Source organism: Anas acuta, chromosome 23, assembly GCF_963932015.1.
Source record: "Anas acuta chromosome 23, bAnaAcu1.1, whole genome shotgun sequence".
Taxonomy (NCBI): domain Eukaryota; kingdom Metazoa; phylum Chordata; class Aves; order Anseriformes; family Anatidae; genus Anas; species Anas acuta.
Window position 1 is genome coordinate 1,095,546 of NC_089001.1, and position 23,133 is coordinate 1,118,678.

Here is a 23,133-nt window from a genome sequence, read left to right on the forward strand (position 1 = left end):
AGCAAAAAAATCACAAAGCTTTGGGTGACTTCAACAAGACCAACTTGACTTAATTTCATACAGTCCATCTCAAAGGAAAGGAAGGGTAAGATAAACCCACTCTTTTCCTGGGGTTGAGACTATTATTTTTTTTACTCTGTTGTTTTTGTATTCATGGGGACTCAGCGCTAGCAGTGCCTGTTGCAGGGATCAGTCCATGGGAGCACCTCAAATGCTCTGCAGTAGGCTCATCCATGCTTTTACACTGAGTCTGTTCAGCAAGAGATAGAAGCTTGCAGGAGAATCACCAGATGTTTCACTTCTGCCTGAAATAACTAGAGAAGGGTAGGCAGGATGCAGCCACCCCACCTTCCAGAGGCACAAACTTACGGACAGGCCCTGATTTAAGCTGCCACTCTGAGCTCAGAACAAGACCAGGACCAGCTACTGTTCTAGACTAAGAAATGGCAGAAGCCACTGGCCCTGGAAAAAACAATCCCAAGGAAGAGCTTAGTCACCCAAAGGTTTGGCTGCCTCTGCCAGCAGTGGGGAGGCCCACAGAACTGACAATAAAAAGCGTGATAGCCAGGAGGAAGCAGGAAAAGGTTCCCTCATCAGTATGCAAACAAAACTGCTAGCACTTCCTATTTTCTCGCTGTTTTATTAATGCTGTGGTGTCTTGTCAAACATTAGCTGCATCCTGTGTACAGCGTGTACCATACACAGACTGCATATTTTAACGATGTATTTTTATCAAAGTGCAACTGGAATGCTGTCAGTTTTAAACACGGAGCTGCGGCAAACCGAGGGGATGTCTTGGACATGTCATTTGTCTGCGAGACCTTCTCAGGGCTGAGAGAATCATCAATCAAACCAGAGGGGAGGACAGAGAAATCAAATCACTGGATACTTTCCAAAAAAACTACAGTTCAGAGACTCACCTGCAATTTGCCAAGTAATAAATGAAAGCTTACGGCCTGTTTCCAGCCCAGTGCCTGGTTAGGGAAGGTTCACAAACACCACTGAATCACTAGCCAGCCACATGAAGCTCTCCAAAGGCCTTGATAACGCCTTTGGTCCAGAACGCAGCCAAATTTGTATGCAGCTGCCATCTCTGTAGTGATCCTCCAGTCAGCCCATCTTTGCTATGCTTCATTTTATCTGGGGATAAGCATGTCTGGAAGAACCAGTCACTGATTGGGCTCCCCTTTGGATAGCTTGGCTTAGAGTTTTTATGAAAGCCTTCTCCCAGGACACCTGACAACGCCCAAAAAAAAGATATGCCAGATGAGACCAGCCAGGATTCTTAGGCTTAAAAACAGGAAACGGGTATTTCCCTTTGAGGGGTACATGGGACAACATGCTGATGTGTCCATTAATACTGTGTGCACAAAGAGATTCCTCTCCAGGCAAATATACCTCAGTCACTAGAATATCCCAGAGTAATCTCTTTAGCTGGCAGAACCCTATTTTAAGGACAGATGCAGACAAGACTTTTGTTAGCATTACGCCTTAATGATCACTAGTGCAACTCACACAGTTCCCCCTTCTGGAGAATCAGATACACAGGTGGAAGGGGAGGGAGGTTTTCCTCGTGTCAAAAATAGACGGTGGATTTTCTATGGATTTCAGAGCTAGGAAGAGTCAGCCAGGCTATAATTGGCTTTAGCTGATCTTTTCACAAGCTGTAACACATTTTACCTGTAGCAGAGTGACACTAAAAAATATGAAATTTCTCCCTATCAAATATATTGCTTCCAGACTTCAAGTGATCAGCATAAGTGGAGGAAAACAAAAAAACACATGGGGACTGGCTTTTAGAAAGGCATCCAATTCAGAGACAAACAACCAGTACAAACAGCAGACACCAAAACTGAATCCTACTCATCTCAGGAAAATCCAAAGCGGCACAGTCATCCTGTGTAACAGCTTGAACATGAGAGATTACAACAAAAACCTTCATATTTCTATCTCTAAAGAGGGGAAAAAAAGACAAATACTCATAGTGCATACAGAACTCCTTTGAAAGCTGAACGTGCTTCCTGCTTTTGGGATGTTCTCAGGCAGAGAAGTACAGAGTGGGATAGCTCTGGCAGACCTCATCTGGGAAGCATTTGTTCTTTCTGTTTGCACCCCTCTCCATACACATCATACTTTAACCAGCAAAAGAAACAAGCCAAGCAGCTATGAGATCCACACCACAACACTGGAAGCTGCCTACGGCATGCAAAGCTCAATGACATCATGCAAGCGGGCCCGTGATGCCAGAGAGCCACTCGTCACCTCTCTCAGACTGCCAGCTTCCTCTGCGGGACTCCTCTGGTGCTGGAGGCGAGCTTCAGGGACATCAGCTAAGCGGCTGCCAAAGTCCTCCTCCTCCGCTTTGCTGGTCTCCTAATGGGTGGGGTAACACTTGCTAGCATTTATTCACACACCACCTTTCTGCACTGCTAGGGTCATCCAGCCCTGAGAAGCCAGCACCCTGGTTGTTCACTACTGAGTGCACCCAGACAGTGGAAACCTCTCCAGCTGAAGAGCTTTCCAGCCTGTACTCAGGGGCTCACAGCCTCGGATTCCCACACATCACACTCTCATTAGCAGCCTGCACAAAGGTGCTGCTTTACTGCTGGCCCGCGCAGTGGACTTGCTGTTCAGACCGCACCAGACTCTTCCCAGATCAAGGCTTGCTTTACTTCCCAGGAGTGAGAACTGCTGACTTACTACAGCAGTTCTTCACCAGGCTTTCCCAGGACAGGAGAGAGCAAGGCTATGAACACACCAGCCATTCCTCCCCCTTAACTAGTCATCACTGCACTGATGCCTTATGGATGTCTTAATTGCCTTGGAGCCAGCAATGCTGCCTCCTGCACATACATCTCTGCACCGAGATGCATGCTGTATTGTGCAGTGTTTACTTACAGAGACTGCTCTCTTTCACACGTTTCCATCTGGTAAGAGAGCTTTGCATGTTAATTCCCCACCACATAAAGGAACCCCTTGACTCCAACTGTTTACCCAGAGATTGACCTGTACAGAAGGCAGAGTACCAAAGCTTCCCAAGCTGCAAGCTCTGCAGTTTGCGGATCACTTCTGCTGTCACTGGACCCTCTCTCCAGGCACCCATAGTGAGATGCTTCCAGGTCTTTTCCTCTGCTTGCCCCTTTCAGCAGTTCCCAGAGTTCTTTCACATTTTAATGGCACTCTTGCACATCTGCAGCAACTATTCCATCACCAGAAATCAGGAGGCATGAAAGCTGGGTTCAGGTGAGAACTAACCCCATGGACAGCCAAGCAAACCAAGCCTTAGAGGAGGCCCTCTTTCTAAGAGGACATGCGAGCCGTTACATATAAACCGCACTCCTCAAGTTCTCCAGCATCTGCCTTGGGTTTTATTTTCAGTGTTTTTTCCCCAGCTAAATTACTCCTTGCTCCACAAGAGGCTACTTAAAGTGGTAGCATTTCTGTCCGTCTGTGCTTCCGCTCTTCCACACAGTTGTGCCATATTCAGCGCAGCCTCTACTTTTACCCACCATCCTTGCATCTCAGTAAGTCATTAAACCCTCACATACTTCTTTTGAATATGGATGTTCAGCACCGATCCACAGACTACACAAAATCAGCTTTTTTCATCCCATTACTTCTTAGATTTACTTTCTGTAGGGCTTGTTTTATGAATTCCTTCCTTCTCTCCATTTTGAAAAGAAGCTGGAGAATGGTTTGGGATGCAGGCTGAGGGCTCTCTCGTAAGAGTGTTTTTCTACTGCCATCTCATGGAGCTACAAGTGAATGATGTTTTTTCACTGGGACACTAATATTTTATCAGGACTGAGGTATCACCAATCTGATTTACTAGCTTTTGAGACAGAGCCTGGCTGCTGGGCAGCAATTGCCATTTTATAATAGATTCCTGAAGCCCCACCACGTCACTGAAATGCCAGGACAGCTCTTTGCTCCTGGACACATTAACATTTCAGTGACAAATTGGGCTCCAACAGGCATCTTGTTGTTTGGATATGAGAGAGTTGAGCCTTTTTTTACATCCACTTTAACAGAAACCTTTGCAGTTGTTGCCCGGCGCTGTTCAATAGGTTCTCCAAAGTATTTTACAGCTTGATTTTTTTGTATACTGTGAAAAGGGTGAGGGAAATACCGAAAATGTTTTAAGAGAAATTAATTTGCCTTTCAGATACTGAAACAGAATTTTCAAAGTGGTAAGAGAGGATTAATGTCAGCACAAACAGGCTGAATCACTAGAGCTGCTTGCAACGCACTTCACATTGTCCCTTTGTCATCTTAAGCCTGATCACTGCTAAGAAAGTGCTGGCAAAGAATGCACACCCGCAGGGAAAGCAAGATGTCTGCACAAGGCAACACATGTACTGAACTCATTGCTGATGCTCTGAGCCTGAGCAATGGAATTTATCAGCATGCAAAATAGAAAACAGGTTTCACATTACCAGAAAAAAAAAAAAAGAGGCCATATCCAGTCCACAATGAAGAACCTAAGAGATTCTTGTGGAATTGGATGAGAATGCGAGGATGGTGTTTCCAGACTAAATTCCCATCTTCTCTCTCTCTAAATGAGACCACTGCAATTTCAGCAGAGGATGAGCCTTCCTTCTACACCAACTGAAAAAAGCAATGAGGAAACAAATCATGCCTCTTCCTCATCAATCCTTTCTCCCACAACAGGTACAGTGGTGCCACTCAGATTCGAGACCCTCTCCTTTCTGCCCTTCCTTGGAAGAGCTGATTTCTGTCTTGCCCATCACACCTATGTGGCTTGAAGTTTTTCTCTTTCTTCATTCAGAAATAATTAAAACTCCTCCTTGTGCAAACGTGCAGCCAACTCAAATACCATCTCTCAGACTGGAAGCATTCTCCTTCAAGCACAAGTCTGCCTTCTGATACCCACACCTTGCCCCTCTACAGCCTATTTCTGGCTTCTCCAGGCTATTAATTCTTGTGAATTACATTCACTGGGCACCTTTCCTGCAGCCCATACGTGGGCAGTGCACTGTCATAGCTCCTCTTCTACCTGGGCAGTTTTACATGCCTGTTTCACATTGCCTTTCTTACCTCAGATTCAAAGCTGCCTCCCAAGGCACTGACATCCATGTGCAGGTTTTTGAACAGTCTTGTCCCACGGAGACTCTAAATGTATTCAAAGAAAGAAAATGGTTGAAATTGAGTTCTGATCTCTGCAATCCCATAGGCCACACCGAAGGAACTTGAGAGTTCACAATTAGTGGAAATAAGGGAGCAGAGCCACAGCAACACACGACAGCAATAAGCCTATGGTCAATTAATCTTAGAAATGCATTGTGGCAGATGTTGATTTATAGAGAGCACAAGGAGAAAAAAGATAAGATGCTTTTTGGCAACCAAGCGACACACACAGGAAGTGCAGTGCAAATTAAGGCCTAAAGTTAAACTGAATGACCACGGTCAGTCAGCTCTTACTGGGGGTAGCATCACAGTCTTTCATGCTGTGAGGCTTCATGCACTACAGTTACTGACACGTATTAAGAATCAATACACAAACTACCTCATTCTCGCTTTCTTCCTCTTCATTTCTCTTGTTATCTAAAGGTACTGTGTTTAGAGAGCTCTTGTCTTCACAGACCAGTCCCAGCAACTTCGTGGTCTGGCCAGTGGGCTTACAGGGCTCTGCAGGCTGCGAAGTCAAAAAGAAAGGGAAGTCAGGGGACAGGCAAAGCAACAGGGGAGATACAAACCCACTGAAACCCACTGGACTTAGAAAGCTGCCGATGGCAAGAAGTTTTTGAATTCTGAGAACTTGCTCAGGATTACACTGCTACCCTTATTTTTCAGAGCCACAGCCAGCTAGGAGGTGACATTCTTTAGGAGGTTGCTCTTTCCTGTTACAAAAAAAGAGTCTCCCAGAGAACATATGCGAAATCTTCCTGTGCCTCCAAACAGTGATTCAGTCAAGACCAACTGTAGCAGATGTTTTGTTTGGATCGCTTTGTTGAAGGTAGAAAGTGGCATACAGATAGTTACACAGAGTGAACACAATGAAATAAAATGTTTGCACTCGCCAGTGACAATCAAGTCAGCAAAAGAAACCTTCAGTGAAGATGTTAGTTTGAATAATGTTTTGCAAGTATATTATTTGATTTATCCTTGAAATTAAAAAATTACTACATAAAGCATTCTTGATTTTTTATCCTGAAGAGCACATTCTATAAACAATCAATGTGATTGTAAGTCTTATTTTTAACCAGAAAATGTTCTTTCAATTCCTTTCTCATTAGACAGGAGAGTGGAAATTTTATTTTTTAGATTACGTCATCTGTACTGTATGCCATGCTTCATTTGGATAGAAATTAAAGATCACCTAAAATGAACTTAACAGCATTTCAACAGTAACTGAAAATGTCCTTTCTTTAAAGCTGCTAACCATACAAAAATTGGCACTGGGCTCCTTAGAATTAGCAGAAAAACAAGCAATATGGTGCGAGTTGGGGAAGGTTTTGTTTGTTTGTTTTTTAAAACAGTCAGAAGTATTTCAAAACCGAGGAGAGGTCACAAACACTGCCTTTTAAACCTCTATGTATTGCCAAGCCCGTGACCTCTTGCGGAGCCTGCTTTTCTGGGCATATTTCCAAAGACAGAATCTTACCCGAGTTTCTCCTCTGGCTGCAAGACTGGAGTCCACAGAGCTTCCCACGTCCGAGTTCAGTGAACCACGAAGGATGCCAGCTGGAGAAGCCACGGGGCCACGCAGCGGAGCGAGGTTCCCCAACGGAGCCTGCACAGGTGCTAGCGGGGATCTTGAAGACTAGAGGGTGCGAGAGGAGAGCGTGGGCTCGCAGTTGGCACTCGTTTCAGAACAAGGGCACTCCCCCGTGCAAACACTGTCTGCTAACACCCAACCTATGCCCCAAGGAACTGCCCTCGAGCTAACACCAAACAACAGGCAGCACATGCCATGCGTGGGGAATAGCAGCTTGACTGACTCATATGTTTTGTCCTCCACAGACCCATCTGAACGCTGCGATTCACCTTACAGCAGCACGGCCATCCGGAAAAGAAGCAGACATTACTCCAAAATGGAAGCAAGAGAACAACAACAGCCACAGTAACTCCCACACCTGCATGCAACCAAACACAGCACCCTCTGGGAGAGGCTGATACCTCACACCATCCTAGGCAACCTCGGCAGCTTCCCTTCCTGCTTTGCCTTGCTACTCTGCACTGTGAAGGAGAAGCCCCAGGCAGCAGAAAGTTCCCTACACCCCACACGCTGCAATTACCATCTCCAGACAGAAACCTGGGCTGCTTCCTTACCTCACACCAGTGGAAGTGCACTTTTTCCACCACTGCTGAAAGTAGAAAGCAGTTCTGTGGCAGCACATCAGTAAGAACCTCCTGAATACATCTTTACCTTTCAAAGCACAGCAAGAGCCCCGGGAGCCACCCAGCATCCTCACCTCTGAACAATGCAAGCTTGACATTTCGAGCTATCTTCACCGAGAAGCGGGACTGTTCTGTTTTACTTTGTGGAATTCCCCACCCAAGAAGTCTCGCCTTTGATACACTGCGCAGGTTAAACTAGAAGGAAGGCTACGCTAGGATTTTATCTGTAGCTTGCCAGTACAGCCAAGTGCTGTTCCTTCAGCAGAGCACATGCTTATTCATAAATCACAGTTCCTGTACTCTGTGTTAATATGAAATTACAGACAGAAAACAGAGTTAATTCACTTGCACGCTGAGGGATGGGGAGAGAGATGAATGTATACCGATCTCTCTTCCACCAAGTCACTGCCACATCAATGGTAACAGAACAAATTACATATTCTGGGCGTAACTCATTATTTCCTACCAGATGGCCATTAACTATGTGTGTAGAGCAGTAGAAGTTAGCTGTCCTTCAGCAAAGATAAACTCACTTCCACTGGGCTAATTAAAACTTGGAGGATAATCTGCAGTTTATCTGTATTTATAGGCAGAGTTACTATCAGCTAACTGAGCACTAGCACGTACTGTTAATTAGAAACCTAAGCTAGCAATTTGGTGGAGGCACAGATGGGTACCTGCAATAGGAGAGCAAAGCAGTTCATTACCACTACACAGTGACCTTCCAGGGTTGGGGTTTTTTGTTGTTGTTTTGAGGTTTTAGGTTTTTGTTTGTTTCAGGGGGTTTGGTGGTGGTGGTTGTTGGTTTGGGCGGGGAGTTGTTTTCAGAACAAGAGATTTGTTAAGTTTTATTAACTTGAGGAAATTACTTCTTGACAAAGACAAAACAACCTGGAGCGTTCTTCCAGTGACGAGGAGGCTTGGTGCAGAACATCTTCCATGGCATTAGTGTACAGCACCAGTAAGTGCTGAGAGAGCTCCTGAGAGCATGTGCTGAGAGAGCACACAGTAGGCACAGCTCTCTTGACACTGGCAGCACCACTCCTAACAGCTTTTTGGGGGTCCTTGGTATTCACAGAAGGAGAAAGTTATGTTTATAGATGGTCCATCACACCTTTAGCCATCTTGGGGTCGTAAGACCACGGCACCAGTGGTCCAAGGACTACATTGTGCTCAGTTCCACTGCACCTGCCTGCAAATCAACCGCTTGTAACCACTGGAAATAATCCTTCTCTTTAAGGAAAGCTAATTCATTTAAACTTTTTCCTGTTTTTCTCATTTAAGAGGGAACAAAGACCATTTGTCAAGTTACTGGATGTGTACGTGGGAGACCTGGCTTTGATTTACAGCTTCTGTATTGCTTTAACCAACTCACTCGCTCTGGGCCTTGAGATTCAGTGAGCAAAATTAGGCTAAAAAATAACTTATTTCACTCTCAATTTAGATTGTGGGATTTACAAGGAAAAGATTGAGTTTATGTTGTGCTTCCTACAAAGGGTGTTAGTGCCATGATTAAAGATGATTTTGTGTTCAATATTGCAATCCCATTTGATTTCTGCCCATCACCTCCTTTTTAGTGCAGAAGGCACCTGTCCTAATACACAATTAATTCATGATGTAAATTTTACAGTGTTTGCCATGCAAGGAGGACTGTGAACAAAGGATTTTTCATCCTAGCCCTTGAGCTTTAGGAAAATCACTCTAACAAATGTCACATTTCCTTATATAACTTCCAGCAGTCTGCTTTCGCCCTTTGCTCCTGAAAGTTAGCTACAAATCAAGATTTCCCTCTCAGCTCTCCAGAAATGTTTACAACAGAAGTGCCAGCACAAAGGATTTAGTCCTACCTCGTTCCTCCCTGCTCCTTCACCAACCTCTATTTTGCTGCAATTCTCAGCAGTTTGGCTGGTTTGGGTCGTCTCCACTTCCACGTGCTGGCAGAGACTGGTGCTTCCCTGGCAGTCAGCCCTCTGACGGAGATTCTCAGGGGGAACCTGCAGTTCTTCTGGGACCTTATCTCCCTGTGCTCCGGGAGCTTGACCTGTCCTGCCATGTTCTTCCTTCACTTCTGTTTGCACTCCAGCACTGTTAGCCTCCTGGGCTGTGCATTTCCCACATGAATCCACCAAAAAACTAACACGTTCAGGTTCTGGGCTGGCACCTTCTTCACATTCCTGCAATGTGTGGCACAGTTTCACGTCCTTGGAGCTACCCTCTCTCTCTGACTTCTCGGCAGCACTCAATATCTGAGACGGGGACGATCCCAGGACGGGAGGAGGCAGCACAGGCTCTTCTGTGACAGAGTACACGTCCTTTGGTCTCTCAGACTCACTGTGTAGGGAGGAGAATTGATGGCTCACTCCCAGTATCTGGGGTGCATTCTCATTCTGAGAACTGTCCAAATCATTGCTATCACACTCTGACATCACACCACCTCTTTCGTCATCGTTACAGCCATCACTGGCAGATGAAAAAACATCTTTTGATGTAGGATTTACTGCAGAATGCAGATCCACATCAGTTCCTCCCTTTGAACCTGTTCCTTGGAAGCAGTGTTGTGTTCTCACAGTCTCTTCAGGGGCCGTGGGTAGGCTCTCTAGCACCACATTCACGCTGTCTCCTTTTGTATCTACTTCTAGTTTCGTCAGCTCCACTTGCTTTGAGCCCTCTCTCTCAGGTCCGCTGCTGCTCTCATTGCTCTTGCAGAGGTTGCTAGCTTGAGCCAAAACCTCCCCACCTTGAACTCTTCTCTTACTTCTGCTCTGAGATACTTTGCTGTGGGAGCTTAGCTCTTCTTGAGCGTGTGGAGCATCAACTGTCTCCTGCAAACCCCAGTCATTTGTGGCACTGGCATCAAAGGGAGTCATTTCAGGGTTCCTGCAGTAAAATCTTTCTTCTCTGGCTTGCAATAAGCTCGGACTTCTTCTCACATCCCCACCAGTTCCTGTATCCTCTCCAGCTGAGAAAGGATGATCAGATTTACGGACACAGTCATCCATCATGTCTTTAATCTTCTGCTTTCCTTTCAGCTTTTCATCAAAGAGCGGGATTTTGTCTTCAGGGGATTCTGGTGGAGTTTTAACATTCTCAAAGTCTTGCGAATAGGATTTCTTTAACACATGCAAAGGTTGCACTGTTGGCCTCACCTCTACATCGTCAGACTGTGAGTCAGAAGAACTGGAACAAAGATATGCTTGTACTGCCAAAGGTATACCTTGCTCCTGGTGGATGTCTACATCAAAGCTGCCAAAAGGTGGGCCGTTTTCTAAAACTGTCACCGCATCAGTTAAGGTGTGGTACGGCCTGCTGAACTCTGATACCAGGATAGGGTGCGGGTTGTTTGGCCACATGTCTGCAAACTGCCTCCACAAATCCGTTACGCACGATGCTCTCCCTTTGCCTTTGTCAAAGAGGCCTTCATTCCTAATCTGGCTATCTGGTTCTGGCTCGGGGCTCTCCTGTCCAGGGGACAGAATGGCACAGGGTATCTGACAAAAGGGTGTCGAAGGAAGAATCCCTGGCTGCATTTCCTAAGTAGATAAATATTAGCAAATAACAACTAAAACTTTACATGTAAGTGTATATATATGACCCTTACTTAAAGTACAGCTATATTAGCAGTGGTTTATATATAAATCGGAGTGCAAATTTTGGAGCACTTAGAGTAATCTGTCTGCATATAATAGAAAATACTCAAATCGAAGGCCTGAGGTTTTCTGGGTTGAAGATGTCTATGCTTTAGTAATAACACTCTCTTCCCCCACTGATATTTACCTTGTGACTGGCTAACAGAAGGCAGGAAGGAATTGCCATCACTTGGGACCTAAAGTGCATTTGGCTATGTCTGCAGCTGCCAAAAGCAGAGCAGGAGAGCCTCTCACATCTAAATGTGTGCTCAGTGCCCGGATAGCACAGCAGCGTGTGCATGGACACTGCATGGGCACCTTTTATTGTCTTCTTCAAAGAAAGAAATCTTTCCAGCACTCCAAGTGTTTTCCAGCTCCCCTCCCTCCACTCACACACACAATTGCAGGATAATAATTGTTCCCTGTCCAAAAGACAGAACGTCATGAACAAGAGCCAAGCTCAGGTTCAAAGTCTAACACAAAAAATGTTTTTAATGCTTTTAAGCTGGAAAGTCTCTACCTTAGCATTACTAGGATATTCGGTTATTTGTCTAAATTTCCTTAGGAACAGTCAATATCTGCTACAAATGGTGCCAGCCGCCTTGGCCCACTTGCCTCTCAGCAATAACATTATGGGGCTGTGGCACAGCCACTAGGATGTACCCGCCTAAACCAAAACTTCCCAAGTTTTCTGTGTGTGTGTGACCCAGCAAGCAAGCAATCGCTGTTCCCGTTCCAAAGCAGCAGCAGCACAGCATCACCCCCTAATTCACAGCCACTCATCCTCAGCCAGCCTTTCTGCTGCTCCCCAGAGCCGCTGCAGGCAGCAGGGCCTACTTACAGCGGGTCGCTTCAGTGCCTGCTTTTCCTTCTTGTCTTTCTTTTCTTTCTTGTCTTTCTTCTTCTTCTCTTTCTTTTTCAAACCGCCGCGTTCCAGCAGCTTCTTTCGCTCCTGAGTGACAAGTTCTCTGTAGTGGTCATCGCAGGGGTGGTCCCACGTGGACTGGCCGTTAGCAAAGTTGAAGTAGTAGATATCACCAGTGATATGCTGGCTGCACAGTAAACACAGCGTGAGAACGTGAAGGACCAGCACATCAGCTCTGTGCGCACAAGCAGCAGCTCTGTGCTCTGCACAAGGACATGGCTTCATTCAAGGGTTTCTGAAGGCTCTAAAAATATTCCTACCGGGTAACGTGACCACCCTGCATTCAGTGAACAGGAGCACAACGTCTCCAAGAGCCCAGAGGCATTGGTGTGGGAAGCAGCTCTCCTGGAGACTGCTCACGTCTTTATCCAACTTCTCACACCCTCTTTCTTCTTCTTCCACCGCCCCAGGAAGAACTGAGCTCCCCCATCCCCAGGAAGTGCCTGTGTTATCCTCACTTCCCACCTGGCGCCCTGCTCTGACACCCCAACAGGCAGCTCAGCAGGGAGGCCAGGAGAGGCCAGCAACCTTACAAAGCAGCTCCTGACAGAGAGCTCTCACCAGGGCTTCCACTCGGGCGGTAACGGGGCCACAATGCCTTCCTTGGCCAGCCACATCAGCTCCGGCTCCTTCTCAGGGTCGATCCCGATGTCCCTTGCAAAATCCTGGATTTCTAGGAAACAGAACGGGAATCTGTGGAGCTGGACTGCACCAGGCAGTACACAACCAAGCCAACTTCCTCAGCTAAAGCAACGGACACAATGGGAAATCCCAATCCTGAAAGGACACTGCTCAAAGCTGTCAAAATGGTTCTGTGTGTCAGTGTCCTACCAGGCTGGTGAAGCAGGGAGATGGAGGCTGCGAGCTGTCAAATATCCTTGCCAATCAAAAAGCTCATTTCTCAACTCTACATGAAATTCCATTTCTTTCTGCCCTCTTGGCTCATGCTCTCCCCAGCTCCCATTTCCTTAATAGGCCTAGAAATGGTTTGGCAAGCTTGAGTCCCCTCCTGCAGCTCCCAGGAGGCCGAGCATCTGCTACCTTGCTCGCTGGGGATGTACGTCTCGTCGTAATCTTCTTCCAGGATGAGCTGGTCTCCGATGCGTACCATAGCTCCTGCCATGGCTCCTGCACCTGGCGGCAGGAAGGAAACAACCCCAAAATCACAACGGACATCTGCAGTCAGGCAGAAACAACACTTCCTTGTCACACAGCGGCAAAGCCCCAGAAGAAACTCAGCACTGGGGCTGTGAAGGGGAACGGGGTGAGCTGGGGGTGCCAAGCACGGATGCAGATGGGGGGCACACGGGGCAGGCAGCTGGAACTGGCGGGGTTTGGGGAAGGCAGGGGGGCACGGCTGAAGCACCGGGGAGCAAACCACAGCCTAGAAGCCAATTCACAGCACCAGGCAGGGCACGGTGTTACGCTGCTTGTCAGCGTGTTCCCACGCCTCGCCTACAAAAGGCAAAGGCCGCTTGCACTTACTTTTGGCTTTTTATCTCCTCATTCAGCAGTGGGGACGCAGCCCGCCTGCTGGCTGTGCGCTGCTCGGACACGCGGAGCAGGGCAGGGCCAGGACCTGTCCCTTCAAACTCCTGCCCCCGTTCTGACGGGGGGGAAGGGGCTCCGGGCAGCACCAACCCCGGGGGACCCGCGGCTTCTGAGGGCGGGAGGACAGCGGGGCTGAGCCCCCTCGTCCCCTGCCCCCGTTACCGGCCCCTCAGGGCCCCGCGGCCCCCTCAGGCCGCCCGCAGCCCCGGGGCCGGCTGCGGCCGGGGTCACCGGGCCGGGTTAGCGGGGTACCGGCACCCGGTTCCCGGGGCTGGGTTCCCGTGGGTCCCGGTACCCGGTGCCCGGTGCCCGGGGCCGCGGTTGCCGTGGTTACCGGGGCCGGTCCCAGGCCCCGCCGCCGCCCGGGCCCTCACTGCAACCGCATCCGGGTCGCGTTGCCCCTGGCAACCGCGCGTCCCGCCCCCTCCCGAGCGCCATTGGTCCCCGCGGGGCGCCGCCCGGCGTCCCATTGGCCGAGAGGAGCGCGGGCGGGGCGGGAGCCGCGCGCGGGGCCTGCCGGGAGCTGTAGTCCGTGCCGAAGCGGGGTGCCGCCGCGCGTTGCCATGGCGACGCGGCGCCGGGCCCGGGGTCCCGCGGCCCGGCCTAGGCCCGGAGCAGGCCCGGCGCAGGCCGCGCTCCCCGGGGCCGTGCCGGGCGGCTCCGCTCCGCGCCCGGAACTCCTCCGCCGGCTGCCGGCGGGCGGGGCGACGGCGGCCGGAGCTGGGCGGGCGGGCGCAGGGGCGGGGAGCGTCGCTCCGCCATGCCCGGCGCCCCGCTCGGCCCCGCGCCGCCTGCCCGCCCCGGCGCGGCCGCCCGGCCGAGGCGCGGGGCGCTGCGGGCCCGCTGAGGCGGTTGTGAGGCGGGGGGGGGCGCCGCCATGGCTCCCGCCTGGCCCTGCCTGCTGCTGTGCCTCGGCGCCGCCGCCCTGCCCGCCGGCCCGGCCCCGCCGCGCATCCGCCTGCCGCTCAGGGGGGGCTCGGCCCCGCCGCCCGGCCCCCGGGCTCGCCGGGCCCCCGACGACGAGGCGGCGGCGGCGGCCGAGCGGAGGGGGAGCTTCGTGGAGATGATCGATAACCTGCGGGGCAAATCCGGCCAGGGCTACTACGTGGAGATGACGGTGGGCAGCCCCCCGCAGAAGGTAAGGGCCCAGCCGCCCCCCCCCCCGCGCACGAAGCCCCCAGCAGGGCTCGGATCCCCCCCGGGATGGGGTCCCGCAGGGCTCAGCCCCGGCTCCGTCAGCCCCGGGCTCGTTTCTCAGCGTCCTTCATGTGCTGGGGGCCGCCCTGCCCGGCCCTGCCCGGCCCGCACCGTGTGCGGGGTGTGCAGGGGTCCGGAGGGGCGCTGAGCACCGTGTGCCGGCCTCACAGCCGGAGGAACCAGCTCCTCCGCTCCGTTTTGGGTAAAATCCTGGGGTTTTGCAGCTGGACACCCACACCCGCCGCCGTCAGCAGCGAGGTCACCCCCCAGGGTGCCGGTGAAATGCCTGCAGGGGGGCAAATTTCCTCAAGTGCACGGCCAGCTGCCCTGCTCCTGCCGCCCACGGCGCAGGACGGCTCTGCCAGAGCTCCCCGTGCCCACGGAGGCTCGGGAATAGCGGCTGGCTCAGCTCCTCTGCCTGCACCTCTCGGGGCTCTGCCTCCTTCCTCGGGTGCCCAGCACGTTTTTGCGCTGGGGGTGAGCTCCCAGTGCGCGTCTGCTGGGAACAGAAGGGGAAAAGCAGCAGAAGGAGCAGAGTTCCCCCTGGCTGGAGGGGCTCGTACAGCGCTCACAGGACAGCACCCACAGAGATCAGGTCCCTCGAGGCGGTTTCGTGCCGTCCATGGCTCTTTAGGATGTGTTTTTCTGCTCTGGCAGGGTACGTTTAGGGAGGAAGGAGATTATTCCTGAAATCTAGTTTTAAACGTGATTTCATCATCCAGCCCTACTGGAGCTCTTGCCCGGATCCTGCCATGTGTCGCAGCTGCCAAATAATTTCAGCGAGAACCACCTGTTTCCAGGCACTGGTGGATTTCTGACACAGCCACCCGTTTGGGCAGCATCTCCCCGCCTTGGCCTCCTTCCAGACGTGGATGTGGGGTGTGCGCACGTGCGTGCTGGAGCAAAATCCCTCCAGGCGTTTTAATGGAATTAAGAGATTCAGTTGAAAGGGAAGGTTTGTGCATAGGCAGGAAACCGGGGAGCACGCTGTGTGTTTATCCAGGAGGGTGCGTGCGTCCTCTTGAAAGGCCCACGTGCAGCCCACCTCCCTCCTTGCCTTTCCTTTCCACCATCCTGCTGCTACCAAGGCAGCTCCTTCGTCCTGTCGTGCTGTAATGTTGGCTGCAGGGCCTCTCTCAGCAACGCATTGCTCACTGCCCCCGTCCCTTGGTGTGTTGGGTGCTCTCCACGCTTGTGCCCGTGCCACCAGCGCCGGCTGATGCAGCCCTGAGCCCTGGAAGAGGGGGGAGCAGAGCAACCCGCGCCAGCTCCAGGACAGATGGCAAAGGCTCGGAGCCACAGCTGCCTGCCTTGTCCCCCCGCGACCCCACAAATGCTGCTGCCGAGGTGCCCGCAGGGGCTGTCACATCCAGGCACAGAAAGCTGCGTGTGGCAGAGCCTGGGGACGTGCGTGCGGGTCCTGGGGGGCTGCAGGTGCCCTCAGCTTCCCGTCACCAGCCTTGTTCTTGGCAAGGTGAAGTCTCCAGAGCAAAACTCTCTCCCTGCAGCGTCAGCTCAGGTGTCTCTCCAGGGAAACGCCTCCCCGTGTGCCCTGGAGCTGAGCAGGAGTGAGGCATGGAGCAGGTGGCTACTGGAAGCTCAGACAGAGCCACCCGTGGGGTGACAGGGTGCCTGGGGAAGGCCGGGGTGCTGCTCTGGCTGCTCACCTGATACCAGAAGGGTGACGTTGATGCTCGGAGCCCTCCCTGGGGCTGCTGTTCCCCCAGACAAAACGCCTGCCTGGCTCGGAGCGGGTCCGTGGGCAGCACGGGGTGCAGGACGGCTGCTGGAGGTGCTGGGACATGTCAGGGCTTGCTGTGTGCAGGGTGCTGTTGTCTGTGCTTCACTGAACCAACTCTGCTGGCCGCAGCCCAGCAGCGGTGCTGTGAGCACAAGCACGTTGCCCTCCTCCCTCTCCCCTCCGACCCCACAGCTCATGGCCAAGGCCGGGATTGTGCTGGGGACCCAAACCCCTGGGGTTGGGCCCTTGGGCTCCCCGGTGCCCTCCAGCAGTGCCCCCGGGGGGCAGGGGGGCCGCAGGCAGGGATCGTGGCCCCGCGGGACGCCTGCCAAGCCTGCCTGGGAGCTGCTAATCCAGGGCAGAAATGAAGCGGGAGCAGAGCTCAGCATATGGAGGGCTGATTAGCGATCTGCAGCGGCTTGTGGACGAGCACCCCTTCCCCCAGCTTTGTGAGCAAACCGCTTCTGGCAGGGGGAGCCTGAGGACCCCGTTTTGCTGCTGCCCCCTCCAGCTGGGGGTACCCGGCGCCGGTTGCAGGGTCCAAGGCCAGGGGAGCTCAGGGTGTTTGCGCAGAGCCCGGCGCTGTTTGCTCTCTGTGCAGCACCTGCTGCCACCGGCTCCTGCTCCAGCACCCAGCCCTCTCTTGCACAACTGCTCCGAGCCGTCCTTCAGCACGGCCTCAGCCTGTCCCAGCGCTGCCCCCGCAGCCCCCCGGGGGGCAGGCACAGAGCCCTGCCTTTCCTGGTGGCCAGGGGCGAGCAGGGCATGCCCTGGGCAGGAGGGCAGAGCCAGGCTCGCTGCCCAGGTGAGGGGCACAGGGCATGGCAGCCCTGTGGGGTGGGGATGGGGAGGGGAGGGCATCGCTTGGTGCTGGGTGCAGCCTGTGTCCCGCGGCGGTGCTGAGCTCCCCGTCTCTCTTCCTTCTCCAGCTGAACATCCTGGTGGACACCGGGAGCAGTAACTTTGCCGTGGGAGCTGCACCGCACCCCTTCCTCCGGAGATACTACCAGCGGCAGCTGTGAGTATGCTGCGGGGACAGGGGCTGGGGGAAAACAGCACAGCCACTGCTCCCTGTGCCCGTGACCCAGCCCCGCTGGTGGCCTCACATCTTGCAGGGCAGCTGCCCAGCCATCCACAGCCATCCTCAGCTCCCCTGCCCTGCTTTCACTCTGGCTCTCTGCCACCGTTGCAGGTCCAGCACCTACCGCGACCTGCGGAAGGGCGTCTACGTGCCCTACACGCAGGGCAAGTGGGAAGGGGAGCTGGGCACTGACCTGGTCACCATCCCCCACGGCCCCAACGTCACCGTCAGAGCCAACATCGCCGCCATCACCGAGTCGGACAAATTCTTCATCAACGGCTCCAACTGGGAAGGGATCCTGGGGCTGGCCTACGCCGAGATCGCCCGGGTGAGTGCTGGGCACGCCGGGGCCCTGCTGCCCCTGCTGCCCCTGCACCACCGTGAGCCCAGCTCTGCTCAGCAGCGTGCAGAGATGTGATTCCTGGGGTCCCAGCGAGAGGACAGCTCCTGGGTGTCCTCCCCCAGGCATGCAGAGCCCCTGCAGGAGGGGCAGCACTGACGCATCCCCGCCCTGCCTCTGCTTTTCTCCTCCCGCCAGCCCGACGACAGCCTGGAGCCCTTCTTTGACTCCCTGGTGAAGCAAACCCAGGTGCCCAACATCTTCTCCCTCCAGCTCTGCGGGGCGGGCTTCTCGCTCAACGAGACGGAGGCCCTGGCAGCAGTGGGAGGCAGCATGGTGAGTGGTCTGCAGCGAGGAGCCAGCCTGGCAGCTGTCCCCGAGGGCAGGGCTGGCCGGGTGGGACGTGCTCCGGCTGGAGATGGTGACCCGTGGTGGCAGCACCTTTCTGTCCCCACCGCAGATCATCGGCGGCATCGACCGCTCGCTCTATGTGGGCGACATCTGGTACACACCCATCCGCAAGGAGTGGTACTACGAGGTGATCATCGTCAGGCTGGAGGTCAACGGGCAGGACCTGAACATGGACTGCAAAGAGGTGACGGGCACGGGGGAACCTCCCTGCTTGTGCTGCTGCTGCTGGAGGCGTTTGTCCTTCGGTTATGGCTCGAGTCACCCAGGGCAGCGAATGCCAGGGGTGCCCGTGGTTCGGTGGCTCCTTGCTGAAGGAGGCTGAGGGCAGCAGGCTGCTTGAGACCAGAGCCTGGGCTTCGAGCCACAGAGAGCAGAGCTTGGCCCTGGCCCAGCCTTGGTAGCTGTGCAGGGGTAGGCAGAGCAGTCGGGTGCTGGGAGGGAGGAGAGGAGCTGGGCTGGGGCGTTCGGTCTGGCTCACTCTTCCTCGTGCTGCCCCCAGTACAACTACGACAAGAGTATCGTGGACAGCGGGACCACCAACCTCCGGCTGCCAAAGAAGGTGTTCGAGGCTGCGGTGAAATCCATCAAAACAGCTTCCTCGGTCAGTGTGGCCCCCAAAATCAGCCCCATCCTTGGTGTGGTGCTGCGGGCGGGGTGGCTGCCCCTCACCAGCCCCAGCATCTCTGCCCGCTCACCTCCCCTTCCCCTCCTGCAGACGGAGAAATTCCCAGACGGCTTCTGGCTGGGGGAGCAGCTGGTTTGCTGGCAGGTCGGCACCACGCCCTGGCACATCTTCCCCGTCCTGTCCCTCTACCTGATGGGGGAGGCCACCAACCAGTCCTTCCGCATCACCATCCTGCCCCAGGTGAGCGCCGCGCCGGGCTGTGCGGGGTGGGCACGGCCCCTGCCCTGCCCCTGCATCCCTGGGCCAGAGCTGAGAGCTTCTCTTGGTGCAGCAATACCTGCGGCCGGTGGAGGATGTGGCCACCTCTCAGGACGACTGCTACAAGTTCGCCATCTCTCAGTCCTCCACCGGCACCGTCATGGGCGCTGTCATCATGGAGGGCTTCTACGTGGTCTTCGACCGCGCCCGCAAGCGCATCGGCTTCGCTGTCAGCGCCTGCCACGGTGAGGGGGGGAAGCAGGGAGAGGGGAACGAGGGAAGAGGGGAGCTAGGGGGAAGGGGTGTGAACGTGCAGCAGTCCCACACTGAGCAGAGCCCTGCCTTCTCCTGCCCGCAGTGCACGACGAGTTCCGGACGGCCGCAGTGGAGGGGCCCTACCTGCACTCCAACATGGAGGACTGCGGCTACAACATCCCGCAGACGGATGAGTCCACCTTGATGACCATCGCCTACGTCATGGCAGCCATCTGCGCCCTGTTCATGCTGCCCCTCTGCCTCATGGTCTTTCAGTGGCGCTGCTTCCACTGCCTGCGGCGGGACCACGACGACTTTGCCGATGACATATCCTTGCTGAAGTGACACCGGAGCTTGGGGGCAGTCCCGGGGCCCGCAGGTGAGGTAGTGGGGTGAGGAGAGGTAGGTCCTTTTTTGAAGGCTGGAGAACAGAGGCAGGACAGCAGCGTGGGGAGCTCAGACAGTCAGCCGAAGCCCTTCTGGCCCCAGGGGATGCTGTGCCCTTTGGGTCTAGCGGGCCAGGAGTGACCCAGTGCCAGGAGCAGGCCAGCCTTGAGGCGAGGCCCTTGTGTCCCTGGGTCACCATCACCTAGGGCAGCATTTGGGGAGCAGGTGGAGATCTGATCCCTTTAACATTAGGATCCCCCTCTGTGCTCCAGGGCTCTGCCCTGGTTCCTGACACCAGCCACCCCTTGCTGACCTGTAGCTGGCCACAAGCACGTGTTCAGCGTGTGCTTGCAGCCTGTGGGGAAGCAGCATGTGCGAGGGCAGCCACGGGAGCCCCAGGCTGCAGCTGCTTTTATCTGGGACCTGCAGAACCAGGGTGGGAGTTGGGGGGTGACAGCACAGCGACTCTGTCAGCCTGCAGCCCCTGGTAGGGCCGGGTACAGCTCTCTGCTCCGGTACAAGGCTGAGCTGGGCTCTCCCTCGCTGTCCTGCCCAGGCCTGCCAAGTGTGATAGAGTCCAGCTGATGCCTGTCCCCTTCCCCAGCCCGTGTCCCTGCCCTCCTCAGCCTGCTCCGCAGGGAAGCTGCTGGCCTGGGCCCTCCGTGTAGCGATGTGTGCGCGTGTGCATGTGCGCTGTGGCTGTGCCTTCCCCACGCAGCTCCCCTCCCCGGGACGCCTGTGAGCTGGACTCCAGCGAGTGCATCTCCAGAGCCTCCCTCCCAGCCCTGGGCTTTTGGGAACTCGCCCCCGGTGCCAGCCTGGAGCTGCCCGGGGATGCAGGGAGGCAGGCAGGGCGCTCTCCTAGCGGCTGCTCCCATCCTGCTCTCCTGTACCCCGCTGGCTCTGACATTTCCCGTGGCATTGCCCTGCCCTCCTGCCCTGTCCTCCCCCTGCTGCCGGCCCCAGGCTCTGCTCCCCCTGCCCCGGCTGCCTCCAGGACTGGCAGCCGCCCTCCCACCCTCTGGGGGCCGGGACCTGCCTCACCTCCATTCCAGCACCGACAGCATTTGCCACGTAGAAGCTGGTGGCTGCTGCCCTCCGGGCCTGGGGACAACAGCCTCTGCTGCGGGCCGCGGGGCTCTCCTCTCCTCCCTGCGCTTCGCAGCCCTGGGACTGCACGGGGAACGAAGGAAGGAGCTTTCCCCTCACGCTGCACAGCCTGGAACAAGCAGAAACCGAGTGCTGGGAGGGAGCCGAGCGCTGCAGCCTGGCGCCGGCCCCTTCCCTAAGCCCACTCGCCTGTTTGAAAGCCATAGGGGGGCCGGGGCTGGGCTCGGTGGCCCCCGCCTGCAGCTGCTGCCTTGCCTCGCCTCACCAGCCGGCCGGACCCGCGGCGGCCCCGTGCTGCTGCGCTCGCGCCCTGGCATCAGCCACGCTCGGACCCGGGCTCCTGCTCTCAAGGCACGAGCCCCCCCGGCAGCTTTGGGCAACGGGAGGTGGCTCTGGGGACTGCAGCGGTTATTGTTTTTTAAAGACGTGGTTGTATTTATTATTTTAGGGGGTTGTTTGGTTTGTTTTTCTTTTTTTTTTTACACTGCAAGTCACTGGTAGTACAGCTGCGCGGAACCACGGCGTGTATATAGCAGGTCCCTGCTGCACACAGGGGTACCAGTAGCGGTCGCTTCTCACCTGTACAATATTTACATATAGCTATATTTTTAATTCTAGCGCCGAAAGCCACTGTTCCAAACCCACTGGTAGGGGATTTGGTCCTGTTTTGTTGTTTTTAAATACCTGTAGCCCTCTGCACAACCTAGGGCCTTGGCCACCACCCAAGCCCGGGGCTTGCTGGGCAGCGGCACGCTTGGATGGAAGCACTTCACAGCTCGTAGGCGACCTGGAGTTGGGTTCAGAGGAAGTTCTGTGTGTAAGTGATCTGGTGGTAAGGACGGAGGGGTGCAGGAGGGCACAGCTGGATCGGTGCGGTGGTTCTTGAGCTGAGAGGACACTTGGCAGAGGAGGCAGTTCTGCCCTCGTCTTGTTCATACGGCAAAGGGAGGGCTTTACGGAGTGAAGGAACAACCCTCCCTTTCTTCCTCTGTTACAGCCCCCCTGCAGCCCCCTCCTCCCTTCCCCAGAGCAGCTGATAGCGCTGTTTCCTCACTTCTCAGCCTCAGCCATGAAGGTGCTTTGTTTTTAGCAGCGAGATTTGCTCACTGAACAGGCAACGCTCAGCCACAAGCGAAAGTCAGAGCTACCTGTGGTGCTGGGGCCTGGGCAGAGCTGAGCCCCGAGTTCAGCCGGGGACAAGGGCTGGAGCATTACAAGCCTACAGTAATCACCAGGGATCAAGCTTGTTAACGAAATCCTTTGCTTAAATTTCTTCAAAAAAGCAGGGAGGGAGCCCGTGAGCAAGGCAGGAGAAAAAACAAGGTAGGAGACCACAGAAGAGGCAACCCAGCCCCAACCCTGGGAACTGCCCCCACAGCCCATTACACGCACCCTAAACCATCCCCCTTTGCTGGGTCTGGGAACAGCCCCCAGTTCCTGTGCTGTGCTCCCACACTCCGCTCATGCAGCAATTCAGCTCCAGCGTGAGGGCAAAGTTATGCAATTGCAGAGTGCACACACACCTCCACACCCCTGTGCCTGCCCAGGACCCTCCCCAGGAGCCCAGAGACTCTGTTGTGGCCCACTGCCTTAAAACATGCTGACAAGCGTGTGTGTGCACGCCTAGAGAGATTCAGGCTGTGGCCAAATTCAGGCACGCCGTAGGTACCCTGGCAGTGCTTGCACTGACCAGCCTCGAGGCAAAGCTGCTTCTAGCAGAGCTGAATTTGTGCTACAGACTGCAAAAAAAAAAAGGAAAAGAAAACACTACAGAGTAAGTGCAAGATTTTAAGTGGTGCTGAGCACCTTGTGATCCCACCTAAATCCATGGAGAAAGGGTTGGTGCCCCAGCCCGTGTTTTAGGAGAAAGGCCAGGAAAGGGAAAAGTAGAATCTGCAACTGGTTGGTTATCCTGAGCTGCAGCACAGCCAAATTTGTTCACGCCCCAGTGCTCCTTCCCCAGGACCCGGAGTTACACCAGGAAGCACCAGGTGAAAGCGTGTGCAGGACTCTGCCCAGCGGGAGGAGGGATGGGGATGGCTACCGCAGGCTGCCGCTGTAGACTCCAGTACTCTGTAACCTATCGTCTGTGTAAGAACAATGAATGTTAACACGGTAAATTATTACATTAAAAAAAAAAGAAAGACAAAAATACTTTGCACCTAGAACCTGTTTGTTGCTCAGAGGGGAACCGTTCCGAGCACAAGCAGCCCCAGCTGGATGTGGCGTGGGGGGGGGTGACGGGAGACGTCCTGCCAAGGGAA

The 23,133-nt window shown here is 54.4% G+C and overlaps 2 protein-coding genes across 9 annotated transcripts in view; one reads left to right on the plus strand and one right to left on the minus strand.

Annotated features, from left to right (window-relative positions):
• The window catches only part of CEP164 (centrosomal protein 164), a 44,005-nt gene extending 29,957 nt beyond the window's left edge, over positions 1-14,048 (minus strand). For 4 of the 8 annotated variants that reach the window (XM_068659004.1, XM_068658998.1, XM_068659003.1 and 1 more), the window contains exons 1-9: positions 13,399-14,048; positions 12,955-13,047; positions 12,475-12,586; positions 11,830-12,040; positions 9,210-10,892; positions 6,626-6,784; positions 5,528-5,656; positions 5,059-5,133; positions 2,263-2,373 (exon numbers count right to left, since the gene is read on the minus strand). In XM_068659004.1, coding sequence (XP_068515105.1) covers positions 2,263-2,373; positions 5,059-5,133; positions 5,528-5,656; positions 6,626-6,784; positions 9,210-10,892; positions 11,830-12,040; positions 12,475-12,586; positions 12,955-13,036 — 2,562 coding nt within the window. In that variant the 5' untranslated portion in view covers positions 13,037-13,047; positions 13,399-14,048. The remainder of the gene's footprint in view (positions 1-2,262; positions 2,374-5,058; positions 5,134-5,527; positions 5,657-6,625; positions 6,785-9,209; positions 10,893-11,829; positions 12,041-12,474; positions 12,587-12,954; positions 13,048-13,398) is intronic. The other 4 variants (XM_068659005.1, XM_068659000.1, XM_068658999.1 and 1 more) reach the window with 3 other exon arrangements.
• A 151-nt stretch (positions 14,049-14,199) lies between these two features.
• Positions 14,200-23,021, plus strand: BACE1 (beta-secretase 1). The gene is made up of 9 exons (XM_068659018.1): positions 14,200-14,602; positions 17,332-17,420; positions 17,595-17,811; positions 18,022-18,159; positions 18,284-18,418; positions 18,734-18,835; positions 18,950-19,099; positions 19,191-19,362; positions 19,476-23,021. Exons 1-9 carry the CDS (start codon positions 14,342-14,344, stop codon positions 19,715-19,717), a joined length of 1,506 nt encoding a protein of 501 aa, XP_068515119.1. The 5' UTR covers positions 14,200-14,341; the 3' UTR covers positions 19,718-23,021.
• The last annotated feature ends 112 nt before the right edge of the window (positions 23,022-23,133 follow it).